Source organism: Temnothorax curvispinosus, unplaced genomic scaffold (assembly GCF_003070985.1).
Source record: "Temnothorax curvispinosus isolate PA1 unplaced genomic scaffold, ASM307098v1 QBEX01018068.1, whole genome shotgun sequence".
In the NCBI taxonomy this organism is placed as follows: Eukaryota; Metazoa; Arthropoda; class Insecta; order Hymenoptera; family Formicidae; genus Temnothorax; species Temnothorax curvispinosus.
In genome coordinates, this window is record NW_020227848.1 from 28,238 (window position 1) to 55,505 (window position 27,268).

Here is a 27,268-nt window from a genome sequence, read left to right on the forward strand (position 1 = left end):
CTCTACCTGTCTCCCATTTCCTTCTCCACTTGTAGTTTCGAAAATCTAGAATCGCCTAGGAAGACGGCGAGTAGACTTCACAATGAGGATAGGATACCCCGGTAAAAGAGCACGATCAATATTCCATCATAAACATTATTTCAATTTTTCCGCGTGGTACACGAGACATATCAAATTCAATCGCGTACATTAAATAAGAACAATAGACAGATAATGTATTTGTAATAATCCCGAAGAGAACGCCAACGGTTACCAGATCGCTTACAAGGCGATGGTATCGCGAAGGTAATGGAAAGGTAAGGTATATAAAGCGCACAATAGTTTGCCTTTCCCCTTGCGTTCGTGCGGATGCGATTAAAGTTCCTCTTAATTTCGAACGCGATGTGACATCCTACGGAGAAGAGAAACGTCATTAGCGGGACCGCTCGGGGGGGGGGGGGAGAGGGGGAAGAACTGCCTGCGATCGCGTCTTATCTCGCCCTCTCTCGCCCTCATTTATTCAGCTTCTCCCGTAATTTACGCAACGCCATACTGTCATCGTTTCTTTAACAGTTATCTAATTAAACATCGACCGCGCCGCTGTCGAAGAAGTCGCTCGGATGAGGCTCCCCGGGCTCCCATGCCGTTAAACGCACTGTTTTTATCTTCTTTTATCCCCGGCGACCATCCAGCTATCGCGAGATAAGATCCGAGTTAATGTGCTCGACACGATAGGGGAACAAATTGCGAGAGCGTAAAAAACGAGAACGGACGCTTCCTGGAATTAATTATCTACTCTATTTGATGATGCCTTGATTCTTGACGATCCCTTTTGATCGGACATTAATTAAACTGGCGACTCACGTCGGCCGGTATATTTATATACACACGTGACAGAAATAAATATTCGTGTATAATCGTGCGTTTGGTCGCCGAGAGCGCATCAAAACTTTACTTTTATTAAAAATTTCAATAACGCAGATGTATCGAGTTCTCGATTTGTGGGACAAATTTTCTCTTTTCACCGCTCTCCTTTGGTTGCTTTCATTCCAAATGAAAAAAATGGGAAATATAATTGCCGCGGTATCGATCGAATCGGGTGCAGGTAAAGTAAACATTTAATTAAACTCCGCCATACGTCCGCTATACGTTCAGCTCGAGGCGGAACGGGAATTTACCGTTCGACAAGCGCAACGGATATCCAAGGCTCCGGCTCTGTTTACGTTTTCGAAAAATTTAATAATTGTCGAAATAAATTCATCTTTGTGAAATGATGGATACGACAGAGAATAGGGATCGTTCCCATTTCCCGCGCCGTCCAATTAATCCTGAATCGAGATAGTTAGATAATAAGGATAATAAGATTGTATCTGTGGTAGTATCCGGGCTTTTTAGCGTATTGTGTTTTAATAACAATTTCATCGACTAATTCAGAACCAATTTTTCCTCGAGGAAGGTATCGAACTACCTATTGTTCTCGAGTAATTAGCGATAGAAAATAAAAAGTTTCTTCCGAAATAAGCTTCGCAGGAGAGACTAATTGAAAATAATAACCAAAGGAGTAACAAAACAATCTTCTATATAATTAAAATTTATTAATTTTTCCGGCAAATATCGCTTTAATAAAATTTTAATTTTAAATTTGACGCTCGCAAATCAAATTGACTGATTTTTAATTAACATATATAATTCTGATTATTTGATAAATTGCGGTTTAGATATGTATAAACAGCAATTTGATGTAATTTAATGATAAACGACACTCTGATAACTCTGATATATTTTCAACTACGGAAAAACTGGCTAAATTGGTCAAGAAATCCGCCCTTACAGAGCAACGTGATGCAAGCGGGCGCCCCCCCCTGCCCCGGGTGTACAAGGAGAAAAATCTATGACGTACTCACCAGTCAGTTGCAGCCGCCCTACATTGCTGCTGACGACGGTGTCCTGAGTTAACCGGTGATGCGTCCTGCACCGATACGTCATCTGCGCGTCGCTTCGCGTAATATTGATTATCATCAACTCGCCGGTCGGCAGCATATGATATTTGCCATCTATAACAACACGCGTCGGGGAGGAGGAGGAGGAGGAGGAGGAGGAGGAGGAGGTTTGAATTACGTTTCTATCATCATGGAAATCTAAATTGATCGGAAGGAAATTACGTGTTTATTTATATATACGTGCGCGCACGTAGATGACGTCATGCAATATAACTCCTGTTTTCCAGCGATATAATTAATTTGCGACAATACCTATTATACGTATATGACAAAAGGCAACTGTAATTTTAGAATAATTCGATTCCTCCTATTTCATGTTAAATATAATAATTCCATATCTGTTATTTTAGAGCAATTACCCACGCTGGTTCGCATTGAAAAGCCCGCTACCCGTATGTCCGTTTTCTTATTTCTTTTAAATTATACTCACCGCCCATTGTGGAGGGGTAAATATTGAAGACCGGTTCTTGAAGCCAAGACGTGACCGTGACGTGGTCGCGAACAAAACTGGGCACGATGCAGCGCATGAGCACGTTGTTGCCGGGGAACCCGCTGGGATTTTGCACTTCCGGATCGTAACGTTGGTTTACCACTGCAACACGTAACGATAAGTTCCACTCTCTCCCCGGTCCATATACCACGGTTCCGGGGACTATAAGAACTATAACGCAAATGCTAATGGCGCTGCCGCGCGGCCGCAGCGAGGGGTGTTACAATTCGCTTTTGATACACGTTCGCCGATAAGAACCGAAACGGCACAACGCGGAACAGTTTGCCACGTTTTGAACAACGTTCGACGCCGCTTCTAATTAGAGAGCTCTCATAAATGTATGCGCGGACATGCGTAATTTTATTCCCCTTGTCCTCTGTACACTTAATGATCTGTTTAACGCATGTTTGCGGGTAAACACGCGTTACATTTACTGCGCGTATCCGCATGTCGAATTTACACTATCAATTAATAAAATGAGTAACAAATAGCCTTCGTTAATTTGATAGAAATTTAATAATTGTGCAAAATAATGGAACACAAGGGGATGAACAATGGCGGAATATTCGACGCCGCGGAGAAAACGCCGCGGGAACGATCATCATGTGTATGTTAAATTATGCAGATTTACTATGCGCTTTTATTCATTTTCATTTCTCTGCTAGGTAAATAAAAAGATAAAAAAGAGCGAACACGCTTTCTTTATACCACTATATTTTTACGATTAAATCTTTTACATCGCGCGAATAATTTAACGTAATCCGTGTTAGAGAAACTTCGTGCATGGTTTACAAAAAAGTTATTTGTGTGTCCGCGTCAATGATCAGCTGAAAAAAACTCGCGAGAGAGCGCAATTCACGGGGAAACATGACGTAACGCGAGTTTCTTTGAGTAAATCACATCATCCCCCGCGTTTAAACCGCCTTCATTTTTGCCCTGCCGACTTTTGCGCGCTAACGAGAGCGCTCGTATGGGCTTGATAGAAACGAGGCAGCACAATATGGACAGAGTAGAAAATCCCAAAAGGCGGTGGTCTTATCCAAAATCTCATGTCGCGATCCGCCCCTCACCCGGCAGCCCACGTAAGTTGATGGGCTCGGCTGAAAGGTTGGTAAGGGCATGTCTAAGAGGGAGATGGAATAAGGTTGTAAAGAACATGGAAGGCAGTCAGGCAGCCAGGCAGGAGTCTGAAAGAGAGAGAAAGAGAAAGAAAGAGAGAGAGAAGTGGAGAGAAAGAAGGAGAAATAACGAAAGAAGGTGAAAGAGGATAGAAAAGCGGACGATGGTGGTGGCGGCAGCCAGGGAATCGCTGTGGTGTGGTGGTGCGTTGGGGTTCTCTCTCTGCCTCCGCAACCCGTTTCGAGAGTCAGCGGAGCGAGGCACTCAGACTTCAGAATGGGGTAAAAACTCAGTGAGTTTGCCCGTACTCCATCCACCTTCTCGTGCTCGCTCTATCCCCTCACTCGACTCCTGCGCACGCTACCATTTTCTCTCTCTCTCTCTCTTTTCGTCCCTTTCTGGTTGCCTTTCCCTCGGCAGCCATCCCTTTCTAGCTTTCCCCGCGTATCGCTCGTTCGGCTCTCTCGGTTACGCGGCAACCAAGCCGAACATAAACTCGGCAGACGTCTCGTGGCAGGTAATATTTACAAAGCATGAAACGAGCAGAGAGAAGAGATAGTAGAAGGGAACAGGGGGGAGGGAGGGACGTAAAGAGGAGATAGAGGACGAAGGGAATCAAAGAGCGAAAGACAGAGAGGAAGATGCCGCGCGCAAGAGCAGCGACGTCGACCAGAGCTTTCCATCAGAGCACGCATCCGTCCTCTCTCTGCGAATCATCCACTAGAAACGAAAACCGCGCTTTTTCGACAAGTTGGATTTTATGCAAAAGTATCGGAGGACCCCTCTCGTGAGGGGACGTGATTACCCGACGACAAATCTGACGAGTAGCGATGTTTTAAACTCGAGAGTGCGGATAATAATGTCAGATACGTATATGTTTCCGCGTATATGTGTGCATGCACGCGCGCTTTTAAAGAATAAAAAATGTAATTAAGTCAGAATAAACGAAACAAGAACTTATACATCGTATATATATAAATCACGGACTGTTCCTAAAATAAATATTGTAATAGCTTTCTTTCGATTATATAATTCTACAATAAATACCTTTAGATTCTACTTCAATAAGTAACGAGTTAAAGAATATATAATTTAACACCGAGTAATAATTTTATATAAAATTTAAAGAAACCCCACGCCGACGTACTTCCGAGTTATCTTTAAACTTATAAGCTGCTAAGCTGAGAGACACGAGCCGGGGGTTGAAAACGTGAATGTCCGTCTCGTAAAAGTGAGCGACGCGGTTCCTACATGTAGTTTTTATAAAAGAGTCTAGTATACGGTTGTTAAACTTACTCATTTTCTCGGTATAAGGAGGCACATCGTACACACGTCCGTATATACGCGAGGTAATGCCGTGTAACGCGCGCTCGCTTCGTGCTCGGCTATCATGCATATCGGTCGAGCGTACGGAGAACAACGGTTGCCGAATTTTCGAGGTATACATAACGTGTTTCTCAAGTCGCGTCCATTTCGTTCGTTCCTGCGAAATAAATAAGTTCCGGTATCGTTTGAGCTGAATACGAAATTCAGTTCGCCTCCGAGGCGAACGCGGACGTGGTGGAAAACGGACAAACAGCGAGCGCGAACGCCTAGTGTCCGCAAAACGGTAAGTATTTGTTATCCGGTCTCGTTATCCTCGCCAGTGCAGACTAGATCGGATCTCTTTCTATACCTTGTCAGCTTATTGTGCATATACCAAGTCATGTCATAGAGAGTAGCACATATTCCTCAACAAGCTCGAGCTTGAACTTTCTCGCAAATGATGCCCTGGCGGTTTATTTTCTGCCATCTCTTGTCATCTCTTATATCGTTCGTCTTACATCGTTTCGGGACATCGTTCAGGATCGATGATGAAATATGTCAAGTAACCCAGAGACTAATGGCTTGTTTGTCTCGTAACTCTGCGGGAAAATACTGAATGATGGAAGCTGCTCCCACGGGAAAGTGTTTTGGTCGGATCCCACGTACCGGAACACAATGAACGTAATGTATCGTCATTAGAATCTTTCAGTCCGCCAGAAAAAATAATCGAGATAAATAACCACGAGGTTCTCGCGCGAAAGTGGAAAGAAGACTCATAAACTGCTTCTTTAAAAACTAATTCCTTTGGAGGAAGCTTTCTTTAACGGCGGCGGAAAGTTTTCTTTCTTACGGAGACAAAGTAACCCCACATGACAGGGGTATCCTCCCCTTTCTCTCTCCATTTTTTTTGACAAAGCGTCGCGATTACATACGGCAGCTGCCGAGGTGGTATAAGGAAAAACGAAGAAGGCGACATTTCCGGCGGCAACCAGCAACGTGCTCGAGCGATCGCGCACGCAATCATATCCATTTTGTTTCCAAGAATAGAGAGCGCGCGCAGCCGAAAGATTTTTCTCGGAGGACGGAAGGAAGCGCTAGCTGAAGCCGGGCGCGGAAGCGAAGCGGCGCGCGGGCGGGAAGGAAGGAAGGCGAGGGAAAAGGCAGGATAAGACCGTGAAGGAGATGAGCAAAAAGAAAATGGCTGAGGCGGATACTAGGAGCTGACGCGGCAGAGGCACCAGGCATGAATCTGAAAAGGTATGGGCTGCGTTCACGCGACGATGATTTACGGGCGTATTAGGTCGATAAGATATCTTCCGGTTCGTTGACCCGGCGGAAGCTCCTATTTTTAAGGCGCCTCGCGGCCTCCTTTTACTCCATTTACCCGTCCCTGCCTTCTTTCTCTTTTCTCGCCGTCTTCTACTTCGATACTCTTGTAGACGCGAGTTTTGGAAGGTATCGCGTCGTCGAGCAAAAAGAATCCGTAGACGGATTCTCCCTTCCTATAACGTGATTTCAGTGACTAAGTACCCTGGCTGCCCAACACGAGATTTCTAATATTTTATCTGGCTAATGCCCGCGAAACCGATATTTTCCTCGCGAAGCGAATAAACTATGGAAGATTCTTTTGTGCATAAATATTTTCTCATGTAGAGTAAAAAATAGAGTAAGAGAATATTAAAGAGAATATTAAAAATTAATGCAATATTAAAAATTCCAATCACTTATTCGTTTAAATCAAAACAGACTCTTCCGGGAAGTCGAGATCTTTTTATTTAAATTGTCAAACGCAGCAATTTACTTAACTCATTAACTCGCGAAACCTCAAGTTATAAGAAAAATACATATTTTTAAATAAATACAAACTGGAAATCAATAGTTAGCTAAGTTATTCGATTATCACTCTAGATTGTAACGCGAAAACTCTCTCTTATTTAATTCATCGATGTCTGATGTGATAAATTGTAACAATTCTTAACACACGGCATCCGAGTAATTCAGAGTGACGTCTTCCAAGGTTTTCTCCTTTCTTTCAATATAGTATAACTAAAAGCTGCGATTTCGGTATCTGGTAATTCCATTATCCTGTAGATCCCGCCGCGACGGAGAGACAGCCCCGTTACTTAGCTTGTCGATTACAGTTCAAATACAATATATGTATAAACGTACGCGAGAAGGAAATTTCATCTCGTCGGCCGGGGGACCAGAGGACCAGAGGAGACGATCGAATCCGTGGGCCGTGAGAACGCGAGTCCGTTCGCGGATAGAGACACCGCGCGCACGCGTCACTCACGAGGTTGGCCCCCCGTCTTCACGAACCACGTAGGATACGAGGACGGGGACACGATATTGGGGAGAGAAACGCGAGAATAATGCGGAGAAGCGGACCGCAGATAACGAGCTTGGCAAGTTTCGCTCGGTTGACACATACCTGCTCTGACGGTGACGTCTCTGCTAACGACCGCGCCGACACTGTTGACGGCGGAGCACTTGTAAATGGCCCAGTGGACGTCCTGCCGGAAGGCCTCGGCCTCGAACGCGGGGAAGTGTATCGTCCCGTTGCCGAGGACGTGCCTGATACCGAGGATGTTCGTTATACTGCCGCCGTCCGCCGCGAGCCAGTCGACGGTCGGCAGCGGGTTACCCCGCACCGTGCAGTCCACCCGGCCGCCGTTCGCGTTGGTGAACTCCACCCTGGACGGCGGCTCCGTCACGAAGCTGGGTCCCTGCGTCTCGTAGGAGGCGTCGCTGGTACCTGCTTCTCAGAAAGAGGGGGGAACAGGACGAAAGACGTCAGATATGTATTAACGGTAGAACGCAAAGCGGCTTAACTATATTCAATTAAGATTACGGCTCCCTATTTCCCTCCCCCCTCCCCCTGGCAGCTCACTGTACATATTTCGCGGATATCTGCGGATCTGCCTTCCGCCTTTCCTTTTCATTATTCATTTCGCATCGCCGCGGCGCCATACAACTTTAAATACGCTTAAAATTTCCATTACCGGCGCGGCGTCGCGCTCTCTCGCGAATTCCTGGAAAAATTGTCCGAAACTCGAAACTGAAAATTGTCCGCGCGAATTTCTGCGCGGACAAAACGATTTCGATCCGGCATCTAGCGCGCGCGTGTTCGCACACGGTCGCGCTTTATTTCGCGATTCTAATGCGCCATAAATTCTAGAGTATTACGAATAACAATCAGAAACGCATTAATCACGCGGCAGCGTCAACGAATGGACACTCCGGCGGTGAATTTTTCGTTCACCACCGGCCGAATGCGAAGTAATTTTCTAAACGGGGGAGGGAAGAGGGGAGAGTGAGAGAGTCAACACCGCGAGAGAGAGAGAGAGAGAGAAGGGGAGCGGCGGTGGGACGTGCACTGTATCGTCGACGGACATGAACGAAGATAATACGCCCGGCCATAAATCATACATTTAACGCTGAAATTCGGCCGTAATAGCTTCCATAAATGGAGCGCATTGCACGTCTCTCTCCCTCGTCGCCCCTCCTCCCACCCGCCGAAGCCTGTTAACCATTCATCACCCGAGTTATGTTGATTTAAGTAGGAATGCCGGTTCTCTCTCTCTCCGCTCCCGATGTATTCCGCATTCCGTCCAGCATTGCTCATCTGGAAGCTGCTGGCCCGACCAAGTGCGGGACTATCCGCACGTTGCAGAACGTGCAACGAATGACGCGCGCGCCCGCGGCGCGTTTCCGTGTGTGGCCGTACCCGAACGAAATCGCGATCGATGCTCGTCAAAGGACGCGCGTTTTAGGAATTTAGCGTTTCCGAGCGTATAAAGTTTCGACGTGTGCGAAACTTGAAAATAAATTACACGAGTGCCATCAGGCATTATGCGAAAAAGAAATTACGATCACGTCCCGCAAGTCGCAGTTACGAAATAAATTATCAACCTGATATTATCGGCCTGTGTGTACGCTAAACTATAAATTTACAAGTCAAAGTACACACGGTTAGACAGCTTGCGAGGTTGCCTTCGCTAAAACTACGTGCTTTTATCTGCGTGGCGCAGGCTCGAGTCCAAGGTACTCTCTCTCTCTCTCTCAGTAGCCGAATAGAGCCTGAAAGTAGCGACGTCGGAAGTTGTTTTGGCCGAGTCTCCGATGAGCGCTTACGTTGGCAATTCCCTCCCTTACACCAAGCCTGGCGCGAGCTTAAATCTTGATTACTTATCTCCCATAAGCCAAGGCAACGTTTCTAGTAGCCCGGCGGATTCCCCATCCTCGTGGCGTCGTCTCTCGGACGTGCACGTTCGAATCCGGAAAGTTATCGTTTTCTCGAAAAAGAAAATCGCGGACTCTCTCCTATAAAAGCTGTAGTACCCGGCAAAGATTTACTTCCTGCCTTACCCTCTCTTCTTCTACTTCTCTCTCGCTCCTTCCCTCTCCCTCTTTCTTTCTCTCTTTCTCTCTCTCTCTTTCTCTCTTTCCTTTTTCCTCGTTTCCCTCCGTTTCTCTCTCCGTTCCTCTTTCTTCAAAGCCGACTAGCCGACGGAGTTTCGAATCTTAACATTGGGCGCACTCCACCATCGCCCGGATAACCAGTGCATTGCGGACCTGCGATTGGATATATATCTTGCGACCTACATTCACCCCGAACTCCGTAATCATTTCCCCGCGGAGGGAAGAGCGGGGAGGGAAGGCGTCCTGCATAAAAAGTTAACTCTTCATCTTCCACGAGTTCCTACGGTTCGCGTTATAATTCCACCGCTGTTCGTACAACCATTTGACATACGTCGGCCGTCTTGCGATTCGATCGTTATACCCGGGGATTCCCCGATTGCGGCGGCGTATACATCAGAAATACGATCTCGGGTCTCTGATCCCGGGTCTCTTCTTGAATCAGATTGGATTACGAACGTAACAGGAGCGTCATATCAGAAAGATTAATCGCGTCAGCTTGTTTTTTATTTTATACTTGTACCCACATTGATGGATATGCGTTCTCGTAACTTCGTGATATTTCATCGATCTGACGTTTCTCCGGTATGTAAAACTTCGCGAAATTTGCAAAATCCTACCTTTTTATCTGATTACGTGACGAAGCCAGATTGCGGAAATAGATCGAAGATTGAGCCGTGTTGAACGCGCTCGAAATACGTTGGCTCATCGAAATAGCTAAACAATGGACGGCGAGTGTGGAGGGACGGGCGAATGCGTAGCTAAGGGTTGCATCTACTCTGGCACGTACTCAACTACACACCCACTCTAGAGGCACTCGGCGGGACCCATGAGAGGAAAAGAGGGACAGAGAAGGAGGGAGAGAACACGATCGCCAGGCCGGCTGTCGTAAGCGATACGTCGGGCAAACTAGAAGCGTAACACCATGTCAACCCTCGACGTCATCATGAGCGTACCACCGAAGACGCCTACTTGTGCTTCTTAGCCGGCAACCGTGTTGAAGAGACGAGACGAGACGAGACCGAGGGCGCGACGACCGACCGTATAATGTTTTGTGTCAACATCCATCCGAGAATCCGCATCCCCTTTAAGTTGCCTCAAGTGCCCGCTTTTATTCACGTTCTGTTCGGTGTGTCCTTTCGTGGAACAACGCAGTTGTCAATTAGAATGTTCGATAAGAAGCGGGCGATGGTTTCCTTTCAGATGTCACGCGGAACGCAATTGTAGTAACTTGGTGATATTGTATGTATTCTTATTTAACATTCAACGACTAAAATTTCTAAAAGAAGCGGACGACGGTTTTCTTTCAGATGTCTCGCGGAACGCAATTGCAGTAACTTGGTGATATTGCATTCTTATTTAACATTTAACGAATAAAATTTTTATGTAGATAATTTCGCGTGAAGATTAAGATAAAAATGGAGAAATTAAACAATATTTTTCCTACTGTTCGTAAAAGACGTGCAACTTTATACGTATGTGGATATATTAACCCCTTCACTGTTTGGACGAAAATCACAAAGTGGACTAAAAATGTCCGGAGCATTCTACATTTATTTCATCATGACGTATATACACGTCATTCGCAGTTTGAGCCCACCTTGTCAATGACGTGTATACACGACATTGACAGCGAAGGGGTTAAGCAAGAGTTTGATCGATCGTACATCTCGATTTATTCGGAATCGTTTATGTGAAATTGTGTCATTAAAATAAATGTTTCTACAAAGAGAACATTTATGCGTTTCTTATTTATCAAAAGTATATCCATGTTATATCTATAATTCTCCATTTCCAATATTTTAAATATTTATCTCAAGCCTACACAGGCTTTTTCCCGTTTAAATAAAATATTGAATATCCCAGGGGTTTTGGACAACGTATCATTATATTTTTTTAACCGTTTGCGTAGACTAAAAACTTTTCCAGCGAGTAACACGAAGAATAATCGTTTCATCCTTCGTGATTTCGAAAAGTCAGCGTAACTAATAGCGAACCGGCGAACTTAGTCAGCATCGCTGACTAATTGCCGATGAGAGATGAGAGGGTAAAGCCCCTTAGTGGTGCTGACGCGCATACAAAGGGCGGAAGAAGCGTCGAACGGAGCAGTCTCCGCTCCGGAATCAACGGCCATTCACCGGCGTACGATTCTTTCCACGCAGTTCGAAGAAGAACGGCGAAGAGAAGGACGAAAGGAAAAGTTAAGTCCGCGGGATATCCACGCGTGGCGGAGACAGACGAAACGCGCGCGCGGCTGTGCGGTATTGGATAGCACAAAGTAAGATAGGAGATCAGAACGGGAAGAACGGAGAGAACGGATGGATGGTGGATGTACCCGTGGATCGAAGCGAATGGTGGATATGCAAACGGATGGGGTGGAAAAGAGGAGGGGCGCGCGAAGGAGAGAAAATGAGGCGCCCTGTCGGTGGTTTGTCCGACAATGCAAACCGGCTTTCTCATATCACTGTATTGTTTCCATTGTTCCAGCGGCTCGCGCCGAGGGATTGTTAGCCGTTAACGGGGAACGAAGAAGTCAGGGAAGGTTCGGAAAGAGAGGGAACAGGGTATCTGCCAGGTCCTAACGCCGATCGTCATCGCCATTCGCTTCCCGTCGCCGGATGTTCCGCGCAACTCTCGCGGGCATAATAAGTAATTTCCGTCGGCGACGTACTCGCGAAGTATCTGCGAAATTTCTCATCTTCGCGTACGCGTGACGCCAAGGATGGCAATAGAAATGGCAGACGTATACTGAACAATTTTATCGCATATATGTCGATTTAATATATATTCGCGCGATAATTTGTGAAATTATGGAAGATCGAAAAATGTATCGAAACAGTTCGTATGAAGAGAATTCACTTATTGATTTATAAATTATTTAGCGTTAAACAAAAGCTTGCATTATGCATTGTTAATGCAAAGATAAAACATAATTTTATATCGTGATGAAATTACGTGGATCCTCACGTTGGTATGCAGTTGGCTAATAAATCGCCCGCGTGTGTGCGCGCGATGTGAAATGTTGTTCTAAAGGAATTTCACAATCGCCAATAGAATTACTGAAATGTGAAAACGAATAAACGCGGGATAAAACTTGTAAAACGGATTATACTAAACGGATCGTGCAATACCTTCCTGTATGACGAGTCGTAGACCTTATCGGCGAATTACGCATGAAATTACACGCGAATGCTTTTTCAGTAGTGATCAAAAATCGCGGCGATCGCCAGTTTTCGAGCAATTGAATTTTAAATTTCATAACAATTATTCCATTACAACAAATTTCTTTTTCTAAAGAATTATATGTAGCCTTTATCAATAAAAATTATTCCATGCGTGATTAGTAAAAGATAAACAATAAAACATAAACAACAAAATAAGAAAGAGATCACAGGTATAATAGCGAAATCTCGGTGGATCTTAAACTGTTACGGTTGATGCGATAATTGCAAATTTAATTTTGCATTTCTCGAGGTATAAATTTAATCCCCGTAACAATCTCTAAATCTAACCTGCGCGTCCAGTCTGTGCAGTGGATTATTAATCGAAAGTTCTCCACTCCGCTCCACCGTCACCATCGATCCTCTCGAGGCCTTTGAACTTGCGATCTCTGCGCTTCACGATTTTACTCGGCTTTACGCTTTACGCTTCCAACTTAAAAGACCGTAGTATACGAAATGTCAATCAAAATCTTATTAAGATAAAAGTGCGAGCGAGAATTAGATGATCTTACTTATTCGCGCCCTGAAAAATCTGATTCGCGAAAATATAAACTTTTGAGTTGTTTATTTCTGAAAGACAACGAATTTACTGTTGTTACGTTCTTACTGCAAATCAGATTCGGAAAAATTGATAAATTCGCGATATATCGTTTACATAAATTTTGCTCACGACAGCGTTGCGGACGATGTGGCGCAGTAGTTGGACAAAATTATCTTCGTTACACAGTAAGGGGCACATTTCGGCCTGCGCGTTAATTGCCTGCGTCAGCATCGCTGTCCATTTAATTGAGCCCGAGTATCTACGATCGAACGTTAATTATTTCGTATTACGGAATAGCTAATCTGCGATTAGAGGTCCGGCCATTATCTTGTATCTGCAATCTGATTTCTAGTTGAGCAGCTTATCGGCGATGTTTTCGCGCGATCACGCGTCTACTGTGCGGTGTACCAATGCGACGGTAGAAGATTAATTGTATAATGCTCATTCTCCCTCCCTCCCTCTTCCTCGACACTTTAGTTAAAATATAAATGCACTTCGCCGAATTGATCCGCGAACGGTGGAAGGTGATGCGGTAAACCCGGGACACACCCCCGGTATGCGTTAACTACTGAACTTTATACGATAAAGCTTCGTCATTAAATTTCGGTGCGTTTCGCGTTATCGTCCGGAAATTTATCCGCATTACCGCATCAGAGATTAGCTGGTCCAAACGATAGTATGGATAGTCTGTACTATCGTGTATCGCGGGCCAAATAATATTAACGTGCTCGCTTAGTCACGAATCGTTCGTGATTTTCGCGAAATTCCAGCCGGCGAAAACGTTTAGCGCGCTCGAAAATTGTCGACCGCAAAACTATAATTATACCGTTACGCCGAATATGTTTACGAGTTCTCGATACGCGGAGGGATATTCGGTGAAAAAATAACGCAGTAATTTTCCAACGTTTGTGGTTTCGACGATTCCCCCTTTCGCATCATTCCTCCGGGCGCGTTTCGTAATTTTGGATAAATTCTTTTTTTCCCGTGTAAATACGGCGAGGTATCTTTTTAGCCTCAAAGGAACGCGCGGGTATATTTTTCGGTCGGAAATTCGCTAATTCCGCGAGATATGCGGTTTTTTGTTCCGCTACGATCTGCACCCCTGCGGCCGTGCGGCTTATAATGAGCGTGAAAGCTGCCTTAAAACGGACATAAGTAGCGGACATTATTCGCTCGCACTGACTCGCGTTATTACGTTAAACACGCTTGCATATTTGGTGCGTAAAGAAAATAATTATATCGTGATACGTTAACGCGGTTAAATATACCGCGCTCTGACCTTTCTGTATGTATATTCCCGAGATTCCCGCGCGCCGGGCTCTTTCGCAAATTTTTAAATTGTATCGCGTAAAACATAAATACCTCGAAAAAAAAAAAAAACATTGCAAACACTTTTAGCGGGATAAAAGCGTGCGCGGGCGATATTATTTTCCGGGCGTAACCGTGAACGAATACTTTTGAAACGCGATCACTATAAAGTTAATTAAACTACGTTCATTCCATGATAAAATATTTTGCCGTTAACCATCGTCGTTTTACCTTTGCATAAATAAACGACTTTATACGTACTCCGATTATCCGCACTTGGAACAGTTTCAACTATTTACCGCGAATCCCGTGTGTGACATTAACGTCGTATTTTTCCGGCTCCGGAGATATCGATCGGAGGATAATGAAACGAAAGTGCGCCCGGCGGATTTAATTGTCGCCGCGGCCGTCGCGCCACGCTTCACGCACGAAAGCAGGTACTTCCTCTTTGCGCATTGTCAAAAAGGTCAATACCTAAAATTGCTTCGCTTTCAGGTCCGATGCTTTTCATTCGTCATGCCTGCTTGTTTTATATATCCACCACGTACAATTTTCCTATCCGCCACGTACATTCGTGCCCGTGGAGTTAAACGACGTTTTGGGCGGTCGACTACAAAAAAAGAGGAAAAAAACAAGCGCGCATATTAAAGCTACGCGGTGCTCTGTTATTAAAAAAAAGGAAAAAATAATACGTCCAACCGGCCATGCTGATTTTCAGTTACCCCCTTGCCGGGCGACGGTCTCCCTTTTCAACCGCGGCAACGACTTGCACTTGATTCGAGAAAATTACGGATACGGTTTAACGTCAAAAATCCAACTGTAGCTCGCAACTCGTATTTCATTTCGCGCACACCGTTACGTACGGTAGGTATATGTACAATATACACGTGCGATCGGTTCGAAGAAATCGGCAGAATAGCTGATTTCTTCTCGGCATAGATGCCTCGCTAACCCGAGGCCATAAATCGGTGATACTTTACGGCCAACGGTCGGCCAACTTACTGAACTGCCGCGGAAAGAAACTGCTCGAGACAGCCGGGATCGTAAAGTCGGCCGTTTTAAGGGAGAATTAATCTGAGGCTCTAGAGAGAGAGAGAGAGAGAGAGAGAGAGAGAGAGAGAGAGAGAGAGGAGGGAAGATTTCATTTAAAGCTACGGTATACGTCAAATAAAAATCCTACTGTTAGGCGCGCAATAAAATTCATCTTAGCGAGATATACGCGCATTTCCGTACTTTCCGCGTGTAAATTAAAGTTAGCAAATTTTCACATTCGGGAAAATCGCGCTTCTTTGAGCTCGAGGGGAACCCTCTTGCAGAACCACGGCTCATTGTCAGACTCGAGGCGCAAGATTCGATCGACGTATCGCTCTCCGGAAGTTTTCGTTTTGTTATTTCGAAGCCAGGCTTGAAGGATCGCTAGAGAGAATATTTGCGGAATGGGTGCTCTCGTGGAGAGACGGGGGTCGACGGGGATCTTTGAACAATGAATTAATCCAAGGTCTGCGAGCGCGGTAGACTTACGTACAGCAAGTTCGCAGACAATGTACATTCACAGATCGCGGCAAGAAGCCATGTTAATTTCGCCGCGCTTGACAGTCGCGATTTTGCCCACCCTCGCCCCGATCTCTCACTCTATTTTCGAGTAACTCCGAATTCTCGAAATTCCCGCCGCAGTACATTGACTCGAAGGAGAAATTATTCCGACAATTTCCGACTGTATCTCAATAGGTATCCGTTGATCGAAGCGAATGTTCCGTGTTTTCCCCGACGCCGCATATTTTCGACACCCCCATCCCCGCCACGTCGGAGGCGTCAAATTTTATCGAGAACAAGTTTCATTTAACATCCATGGCAGCCGCTTCGGGATATAAAATATCCCGAGCGCTGTTTTACGAGCTCTCTTACGGAGGATGCTGACCGATTTTGTCGCGGACATCTCTCGGACGAGAGTCCGCGGTGAAACGTCAGGAGAATCCCCGCGCGACGTGTGTCGCGTATCTCTCTCGTCTTCGACGATGATTTAATACGAGGCTTATAAATACTATCTTGGAGGGATAGTTGTAGACTCGCACGGAAACCGCAGTGCGGTTAACGCTATGCGTGTAGGTCCGGAACGGGTATATGCGTATACATAAAGCCAGCGCCAGCCAACCAGCCAGCCACGGTTGAAACTGCGAGCGAGAAGCAGGAAGGGAAAGAGCAAGAGAGCGAACGCGCATGCGAGAGAGAGAGAGAGAGAGAGAGAGAGAGAGGATGCGCGTGTGTGAGTATGTGACAAGCAGAAAGGGGGGGACGGCGCACTAACAGGACACACCGGTACAAAGACCGAAATGCAAATACGTATTCTGTGTACTTAGGAAGCGGTAGCTCCAGTGAGCCTCATGCATAGAGATTGTACGTTGTTCGTGTAAAATCGACCCACGGCCACGCCGGCCTTCATCCCCTGTCTCTCGTCCTCTCGTACCACTCTCTTTGCCGTTCTCTCTCTCGCTCTCTCTCTCTCTCCCGTTCCTTTCTGCCCTTCCGCTCTGTTAACGTACGCTGACTCGGTGCCAGTGGATTCGTCGAATTACCGGCCTTTCTTATCCGATCTTTGAACTGCCGCCCTTTGTACCTTCCGGCGCGAAGTCGATTTGGAATCGTCCCGCGAAAAGCGCTATCGTCAATTTTCCTCAATCGTCCCGCGGATAACAACGCGCGCGTGAAAACGTGAATTCCCCCCCTTAAATGGATGTGTTATCGTCGTTATCGAGCTTCAAATCGGAATGAATCAGAATGAATTTTATACCGTCGAGCTTGTAACGACGCGACGCGTCCCCGCGAAACAAAACAAACCGCCGCGCCGCACCGGACCTGCGCCGGATAGGTATCAAACGGATTAATTCATCGCGAACGATAAAGTCCGGGCGTTTAAAATTTAAATTTAATTGCCCGTTACCACTTTCATCGCGCGGGATGCGTCGCGCGCGCGCGCGCGCGCGGGGGCTTGGCGGGCGCGCGATTAAGTACCACTCATATTTCTCATGAATAATTCAAGAATCACATTACTGGCGGTAGCGTATCGAAGACGGTTAAGGCACTACCAACCCGACCGGCGCAACGTATTCGGCTACTTGATGAATGTAATAAAAAAAGTTCGCGTTCTATTTTGCGAGCCTGTCGCGTCGCGCTATTTGCGAAAAAAATAAAAATACAACGAAAGTTCCAGCAGCGACGAGCTAATCGGTCACGAAGCACTTTTCCTGGGAGCGACGAATTCTATCATTTCTCGAATTTTATGACTTTCACTATGAAATATTAAACTAATTTGTTCGAAAATAATAAAAATGGAAATAAGCGGGACACATCATAATGATGAAAAAAGTCATTTCTTAAACTGTCGATAATTGTTAGATGAAGATAGATTCCTCGCGTAAAATTAGGCAGCGAGGAGCACCTCGTGTGTTATTTACGCGCGAGTCCGCTTGTTAAATAAAGCGCGGAATTTGCGAGACGGTGAATAAAGTCTCGCGCCAACGCAAACGCGAAATGCACGACGAGAAAGAAATATTACGCTGAATAATTTGAAATACGGAGTTTGTTGACGTTCAATTACCTCTTAAAAGTTTGTAAAAGAATATAGCCGGAGCGCAGAGGGGGATAAGAAAGATAAAAGCCGCGCTAGGGCGGAGGCGGCATCGTATCCGGCGCGCTGCACCGCGCGGCGCGCGTCTTTTGCATGCTTTTATCTCGTTTACGCATCTGCCTGGCGAAGAAGAGCTGCCTGAGCCGAACCGCCGCACCGCCATAACGACGGCATTCTTGTCTATCACGACGCTCCCTTTCTCGCGATAAATGTAAATGTCCATTTGCTGCCGGCGGAAACGGAAACCTCGTACCTCTCTCGCGCCTACGGAGAGCTTTCTGTGTTTGAACACCTTTTCCCTTCTCTGATCCCATCACACGCCGCGAACGATCGACCGCCGTTCTTAAGCGGAAAATCGTATTAGCGAAAATGAGAGGGCGGGCATAATTTCATTTATTCCAATTATATTTGCTCTCTAGTATGCATGCTATAGTGCATTTGAGTGCGGAAGTAGAAACGGGTTTCTCGGTACGGACCAAGAATCAAAGTCAGGGCCGGGTCGACTGCGATGCGGGTGAATACATCACCGCGAGAGATCGGAATTTGTAAACGAGGAGAATCCCGCTTGCTCGTAAATCAATTAGATTGTAATACCTTATAAGCAAATTGTAATAATTTTAACTTTGTATCGCATCTCTTTTCGCTTCTCATATCCTCAAGATATAAAGATTTCCATGCGCACACGTTTTATGAGATTCATTAAAATGTATACAAGTTGTATCTGATTCACGAACTTATATAGTTCGTTAATTCACAAAATCTAAAATGTTATTATTCTTGTAATTTAATTATTATTATTTATAATTATTTAATTAATATTTTTTTATTAAATGTTAATTATTCGTCTACAATGTTAATTTGATTATATATAACAATTTTTTAAATAACTGCTGTTGATATATGTCTAAATTTAAGAAAATAGAGGTTTAAAGAAAATATTACAAGGTTTGAAAATTTCGGACTGTTTTACTATTGCCATTGTATCATTTAGCCGCTGATGTCAGAAAATTTTGAGGCCGGCCCTGATCAGAGATACCGTGGAAATGTCGAGTATTACGGAGCTTGTACACAGAGGAGAAAATTACGTTCCATGTTCCCGGTACTATTAGAGCAAACATATTCTACGGGTGCATCTGTCTCAGACACGTTCGATTACTGTAAACAGTTTTTCGTGGATGGAGAAAGCATGACGAAAAGGGAAAAACCAACACGTGAATTATTAGAATTTTTTAACAATGGTAAAAATATTTAAACTGCAAAAATTGTCAAATGTACGGGAGATAAAAGGATTCAAAAATGAATCCTTTTATCTCCGTAATAAGAAAAAACGAATGAGAGGAGAAGCAAAGCGCGAAAAAGTGTATAAAATAGCTAAATACAAAAGCAATGATTGAAGACAGTAATGTTGCTGCCACTATTGTGCGCTAAACGTAATAAATATTAATTAAGAATTGGACAATTTATATGTATAGTATATTCTGCGAAAAGACTTATAATTCTCTCCCGTTTTTCCTTTCTCTCGACTGGACAGTTAATTCTCTGTGTAATTGTTTATAATTTCGTATAAGTAAAGACAATGAAAATTTTCGCGTTTCCGCGGCCACGTCATAATCCGGCTCTTATTTCATCGCGGGACGCGAACTGATAAACGTCACGAAAACGTCGACCACTATTAACATTTCGGCGAAACTTTTTCTGCGCGACGCTTGACAGGCTGCCAGCGCGCGTTTCGCATGACAGTGATTTGCTTTGTGGTTCACGTCGAATGAATTTGTGGTGCCCGTTGCCGCAGGCGTGTGCGGTTTCATATAATTACGCACTTAATTGCTTATATTGCGAGGACCCGCTGATGACGGAACCATCATCTCTAAACCGCGTTGTATGTATTAGTCGCGTTGCCATTCGCGAATTGATACGAATACGGACGCTTTCATATACTGTTATACAGTTGCGCGTTGCATTACAGCTGCATTATGAAGACAACAAGACGAGCAACAAGATATGTAATTACGCTCGTTTGTTTATCGTCGAATTAATCGAGTATTCTATCCATCGTCCGATTTACCTAAAATTTTTTGCAACAAATGTAACTTAATTATATAAACGTATCTTTAAACTTCTCCCTATTTGCGAAAATAATTTATGTGTGTGTTAAATATCATGTATGTACATATATATATAAGAATCAATAATAAATTACTGCGAGGGTAGTTATCCCCAGATGCAATTACGATCGGTATAATTATAACTCGAGTTATAACAGCTGCATTGTCCCCGTTATGAAACGCTGATCATTCACGAATGATGCGTGGCATACATTTCAGACCGTTGCTGTTTCGTGCTCGTATATCGAGAATCGCAATTACGAAAACATCGTCGATAAAAGGATACCTTATTTGCGCAAAACATCAACCTCGACAGAAGAAAAAAGAGGGGAAAGAGACCCTAGGAAAATAAAGACACATCTAAAAGTAAGACGTAAAAATGTAAGAAGCCCCAGCCAAGGAGTTCGTTCCTTCATTCGGCGCGGGACGTAATTTCGATTCTCTGAAAACTCCTTCGCTCGGTGGAGCTTTCGAGGGATCGTCGTGGAAGGGGGTCCGCCGTTCTCCGTGGATAGTAACTAAAGTTTCTCGAGGAGTCTTAGGTGGCAGAGCCGACAGGTGGATAGAGGCTTCTTTCCTGGCATACCAATTACGAGGGTGGAACAAGTAATTGTTTGTCCGTACCTTACATCGGAGCGTGAAGGGTATATAGACCGATACCCGCGGACGCGGTATATAGTCGATGGCGGCGACGGCGACGGTAGTGGTGGTGACGTTGCCGATGGTGGTCGTAGAGCGAAGAGGTAGTTAGGTCGGGAATAGTGGTGCAGCAGTAAGGTTGATTGTGGAGAGCGAGAGGCACAGCGAGAAAGAGAGAAAGAGAGGACCGGGAAGAGAGGAAAGGGTGTGGGGGTGGCGCGCGAGGGATGGCGCGTCCCGGTTGAGCGACAGAGTCGCGCGTCCGGGGGTGGAACAGAGACGGGGCCATCGCCTGTTCCTTCGCCCCGTCGACTAATGAGACCGCGCGGTTACATCAGAGGCCGGGGACAAATTGAAACGTACGAGCCTAGAGGGGCCACGGAACAGAGCGAGCGACCTCCTAATGCGTGACTATGGAACCTCCCTCTCTCCCCCCCGCGCCACCGACATCCGCAGCCCGTTAACACCGTTTCTACCGCCCGTGTCGCTGTAACCCGCCCGAGAACTGGGCAATTCTTGAATTTTATTTCACTGTATCCTATACGAGAGTTCGACGCGCGGCGCGGGAGAGATGCGGATGCGGATGACGTCGACGTTTACGCGAGGGATCTCGGCGGAAATTATTACGCAACGTCGAGGCAATTGACTTACGTGCCCGACGTTACCCGGGGCTGCTTTGAACTGAAAACGGAGAAAAAGGACGACGCGCGAGAGAGCCATTAGTTAATTTCCCCGCATTATTTTCTTCCTTTCCTTCATTATGCGGTCCACGATATTCTCGTGTTTCTCCGAGAACAAACTGCTAACATAATTTATCCATTGAAACAGCCGCTTTTACGATCGACGTTCCTCTTCTACGAGAAATACCATGCGTGCGTTACCTCGGGGTCGGACGTTTTCTTGCTTGCGAGATCCGGCACGAAGGCCATAAACATGATACTCTCAACGTGCCTCCCAACGGACATCCCCTTAATACGGCCGAGTAATTATTCTTCGTACGTGTGCGGCGTTGGCCGTCCACACATCGAAGCCGGAAACTTACATTTCAAGTTAGACCCCGGTGTTCTCCACTTTGTGGAAGACAAAGATACATAGATACATGGATCACGATCCGTGAAGTTTGATTATAGACGATGGGAGAGAATACGATACTACGATAGTTTCGCGAGCGTGCGCGCGCGACATCGTACTTTGGCGACAGTCTCGGAAGCCGCTACATAGGCAATAAAGCCAGGCCAGACTAGCTTGAGCAGGTAGTAGATTACGGCAGCGGCAAGTACGACAGTGCGGCAATGGCGGTGGTGGCGGTGGCTGCGGTGGCGATGGTGGTGGAGCTCGCTGATGCCGGCGTACGCGTTTGGAAACGCGCCGCCGAGAGGGCGAGAGAGAGAGAGAGAGAGAGAGAGAGAGAGAGAGAGAGAGAGAGAGAGAGAGAGCACGAGAGAGATAGAAAGCGAGGCGAATAGACGCCGCCGTCCGGGGTGGAGGAAGGAGAGAAACGAGAATGGATGCGGCAGCAGTCTAGCATGCAAAATGCTGCGTCGACGTTATCACACCGCCAGAGATTAAGGGGCTGACGCGGTGGATATCGGGCGGCAGGGCGACGGGAGGCGGCTGTCTTCGGTGTGCTCCCTATTCTTCGTATATACTCCGCCGAGTTTTACTTGGCAGACATCCCGCGCGCGGTACCGTCCCTTATTGTTCTCTCCTCCGTTGTATCCTCGTTACGCGCCGCGATGTGCTACGCGCGCTCTGTGTGCCCCGTTATATTCTCTATCCGCTTTCTTCCCACCTACTCTTCCTCCGGTTTCTCCCTGCTTCACCTTCGCCTTTTTCTTACTCGCGAATCTTTTGCAGTTTCGCGCCGCCGCGCCGCGTCGCCGTGCCGTGCAAAATGCCGCCGGCATTTTCACCTCGCGTTAAATTGTTAACCACCGGAGATAATCAATCTTACGCTCGGCGACACGCGTCACGTACGTAATTCGCCCGCGTTCACCTTCCCGCACGTCCTATACATCTGCCGCGTTCAGCTTCGATTGGCGTGTACCCGATACCGACGGCGATACCTGTCACGTATTCTTTTCTTATCTCGCTCGGCTGCGCCATTACGACGCGCCGTCGAATGCCCTATGATTTTTGTTTCTTTTCGTTTCAATTATACCTAGGTGAACGGAAAGAAACAACGAGCTAAAAGAGAGAGAGAGAAACTGTGTGCTTAAAGAAGACTCGGCACTTACGCGCGTTTAAGGTGCTTAACGCCCAACGATTCGCGTTATCCTTTCGTCGATTCGCCCTCGTTCTCTCCGCTCGTCCGTTGACTTGCCGATATACTTCGTTTAGCTTCGTGAAAATTCTAGCTGGCGGATATCCAGCCAGCTATACTTGCAGCGTCATTATAGTTCGCCATCTTTCCGTCACGTTTTATTACTGTGCCTGGTGCGGTACTGCCGTCACTGTCGCCGCTGCCGGAATCCGCCAGCCGGGGTCTTTCTTATTTTCCTCCTCATCATTCCGTACCTCGTTCAGGTTACTCCCTCGGGCGCAACGTCTTTTAACAAAGCTGCCGCTGCAGAGACGTAGCTGCCGCGCGATACGCGTTAAGCCGTTCAAGCTGGAATTTATTTACGCAACCGCTCTTCGCAGCGCGCGTGCTAACTCCGCTGCTTCATTCGTTCCCCCGTGGACGCACAATCCTCAATCTTCATTCGCGCTTGGAGTTTATTTTATCAATTCCATTACGTGATCAAATAGTTCGTGAGGTAGTTCTAAAGTCTGTCATATATTTATGACATTACGGGCCGTCAACGTTATGTATTTTTTCACACACACACATCCGTTTTGTTCTATTATCTTAAGATAAGCTATATATGTATTCAAGATAATAACTAAATAAAATCTATCTCGAAATATATTTAACCAAATTGCTATTTAGAATAATAATTAGCTAATATAAAGAGATTAGCTCACAAAGAATCAAACTCAAAGAATAAAAACTTATGTTAACAGGCCATGAAGCCTAATATATTAGTTTAAACGAAATATAATATACATATCTGCATACATAAACAATTTTCAATATTATAAAATAAATGTAGTCGAAAATTAAAATATAGCGTATCTTAATCAGACGTTTTGATCTTCGATAATATAATTATAACGAAGTATAGCATAGACTGTCTATTTATAATTAATTATAAGCACTCGACTTATAAGGTCGTATTAATTCGTGGAATAATTTATAGCGACGGATTGCATACTTCTGCTTTATAAACTTTGCGACGCGTTTGACTGATTTGAGTTTGTCGCGTTACCGTGTATTAACTATGATCTCGACTATTGCATAGAGAACTATGGGAAGTTTCGTCTCGCGTCGTTGTACGGTCTGACTGCATCATCGACTCAAACTACTGCAAGGACATGCGTCAGAAGTGCGCGATATGCACGACAGTCACGTAGGGAATTGAACGCTCCAAGAGACGACATCCTCGTACCGGAGGACGATTCAGCAGGAACGTCGGAAAATTTCGCTCGCGCTTGCAGAAAACGTGAAACTAAACGAAGCACAGATAAACGACGTATATCTCGCGCGTTCGCGAGACGTGCCTTCCTTAATCATTTGCACGTACAAGACGTCTGTATCGAGCGCGTTATACATCTCGTAACAGGTTCCGTTGACTTCGTTAAGTCTATTCTACAATTATAATTTCGGATACACGAAATACATGCGCGAATTTTTAACAACAACGAAAAAAAAATGCAAATTGTTTAAGATTTATTTCCGAGAGTTGACATTCCGCGGAGACGTTTAATCTCGACCGGTCGACGAACCGACTCGGCGAGACCCTCATTGGGAAACCATGAAGCGAGCGCGCGGGGGGGGGGGACGAAACCACCCGCGAAGACGTCTACATCGTAAGAAGACGGCACCGTAGAAAAACATGGCAACCCAGCGCCAGTGCGCTCGAGCTTACAACAAGAAAGGCGTCTACTTTTTTCTTGCTTTGACGTGTGCTCCTCATTTATTCCCATGGTTCAGAGTAGGAAATGGCGGAGAAGCGAAAGAAAGGAGAGAAGATCAAGCCGGCGAGCGCGCGGCAAGAAGGAGGACGCCGAGAAATAAAAGATGGGATATGAGAGGGCAACAGCGAAGGGGGGGAGGAGCCGGGGAAAAGGAAGGAGGACGAGGAGGACGCGGGAAAAGAAAAGAGAGCAGAAGCGTAACGTCTTGGATGGGGTGCACCGCTCGTTATAGGCCGCGGTGCACCGGCGAAAAAGACGCGGAGAAACGAGAGGCTCCGGTGAAAACGAGCGCTGGAAACGAGCAGCGGGTCGAAGTCGCGATGGCGGGCAAAAGGCAGGGGGGAGGGAGAGGGAGGGAAGAGGGTAGATGCAGAAGAATGAAACCGGCGAGGCTCCACTAGGGGTGGTCTCAGCCGCGGCCTGATAGGGTTGTATTGTGGCGGTATGACGGCGGTGACCCGGAGTCGACGAGCGTTTGCACGAGCTCCTCTCTAAGTTTGCCACTCCGTCTCCGCTCATTCTCTTCCTACCACGAGCGATATCGAGCTCCTTCTTCATCCACCCCACTATCAACTCCATCTTTATTCCGGGCTCGGAACCGCGGGCTCCCCGCGCGAGCTGCGCTATCCTTAAACTAAATACTGCCGATGACAGCCGAGCGCTTCTACGGTTGAAAAAGAGAAGCGGAGGAGAGATGTCTGTATTACAAGAACTACGATCTTACGTCCCTTCCTTGCTCCTCGTTTCTTTATCCCCGTCTGTTTCTCTTTTATTTCTCTGTGTGTGCTTTTCTGCGTAATACACGGAATACCGCTTGCTACTTACTACCCAGCTTTCGCGGCGTAAGAATTGAGAATGGACGAACTGGAGCGTATATCGGCGATGCTCGGAAGAATACAGAGAAATTTCTATACTCTATTCCGATGATTACCTAACGTCACAATTCTCGCAAAATGCTATCTTCTAACTCTTTATCTATTAATAATATGTACAGATTTTTTTTAAAATTATTTTAACATATAAATATGTAAATCCAGCTTATATATTTATCATATAGCTCAATTTTTTCACATGTATACACACACACACATACATAGTCTGTTTTGCACAGCGTAGAGAGAAATTAAAAAACAAAACTTGAAATCGCGGATGTTAAAAAGTTTATTGAACGCGAAATTTAATTAAACTGGCTGTCACCGTGACGGAGGTGGGAAAGGGAGGGAGGGTCTTCATCGTTTCGTGCGTTCTATTTTATCCGGACGAATTTAGCGTAAATCGGAGCACCGGAGGTGGTATCGAGAATGACGCCAGAGCTATAACAACAGCAATGACTATGGCGTACACGGTATGCCACGGCTTAAACTCAACGGCTCATAATTGCTTTCCGATTAGATACCATCCCGATAGCGTTCCGATAGCGTTATTTTCAATTCCACGTTGCGCTCCGCGGCGGCAAGCAGCGCGTATCGACAGGTATATACCGAGGCAAATTCAACAGGCGGCCGTGCGCGCCGGTCTTTGTACACTTTTCCGATTAATAGGAAGAGGGAGGAATGGAACCGGCTGACCACACGCGGCGACTATCCACTCGGCCAATCCCCTCGATGTGATACTCGACATTTCGCTTTCTTGAAACCGCTCGGCTTATGAGATCGACCGAAATCGATTATTAAGATTATCCGTTGCCTGTGATTCTCTGATTGAATTCCAAGAAAGTTGTCAAACCCTTTTTATCCTTTGCCAACCACGTTTAATTCCCTTTGAAACAATTTTTATCCTTTTGCCAACCACGTTAATTTTTTCTCATTATGAAAACGAATTGCTCCATTTTATAGCGGTCAATGACCGTCGTAATTAATTGTGGCTGAGATTAATTTGATCAATGCAGATCATGAATCTATTTGCGTATTTTTTTCTTAAACTATTATTACGTTGTCAATAATTGCATGCAAAATGCAGTGCAAAATATATATTAATAAAGATAATAATAGATTGATAAAGTTGGATTGATAAAATACCGTTCGTCCGGTCAATAAAAATTTTTGCGCTATCTTTCAGCCCACTGAATGAATTCTAAACTACGGAATGTCATGACATAGCGACTCAGAGATTTAAAATCATTGCCCGCGCCGTTACGGGCAAACGTTTACGGCATCCCGAAAGGCATGTCTTGTCCTGCCGTCCGAGGGAAACGATAAATTGACCCGTGTAGGCGACGGTTTGGCGCATTCCACGTCGTAGATCCATTGTGGTCCGAAGGATTACTCGGCGGTTGAATGGATAGCGGTCGGACGTTCGCGAACCCACTCTCGTAGGTGCGCCATTAATTACGCGCCGTAATTAAACATTGTGTCGAATTATCTTTCTTGGCCGGTGACGTGACGCGGAGGGAAAAGGCAGGCCTCGGGTGCGCCGCCTCTTTGTGCGCCGATATAGCTTATAATCTTATCCGAGCAGGAGCTAATTTAATGTACGTTACGTAAAAGTTTCATCGGAG

The 27,268-nt window shown here is 45.7% G+C and overlaps 1 protein-coding gene across 1 annotated transcript in view; it reads right to left on the bottom strand.

The window, feature by feature from the left end:
- LOC112468096 (Down syndrome cell adhesion molecule-like protein Dscam2) overlaps positions 1-27,268 on the bottom strand; it is a 54,905-nt gene that overhangs the window by 24,084 nt on the left and 3,553 nt on the right. The window contains exons 3-5 of the mRNA XM_025037134.1: positions 7,325-7,651; positions 2,410-2,571; positions 1,884-2,033 (exon numbers count right to left, since the gene is read on the bottom strand). Of these exons, the coding sequence (XP_024892902.1) occupies positions 1,884-2,033; positions 2,410-2,571; positions 7,325-7,651 (639 nt within the window). The remainder of the gene's footprint in view (positions 1-1,883; positions 2,034-2,409; positions 2,572-7,324; positions 7,652-27,268) is intronic.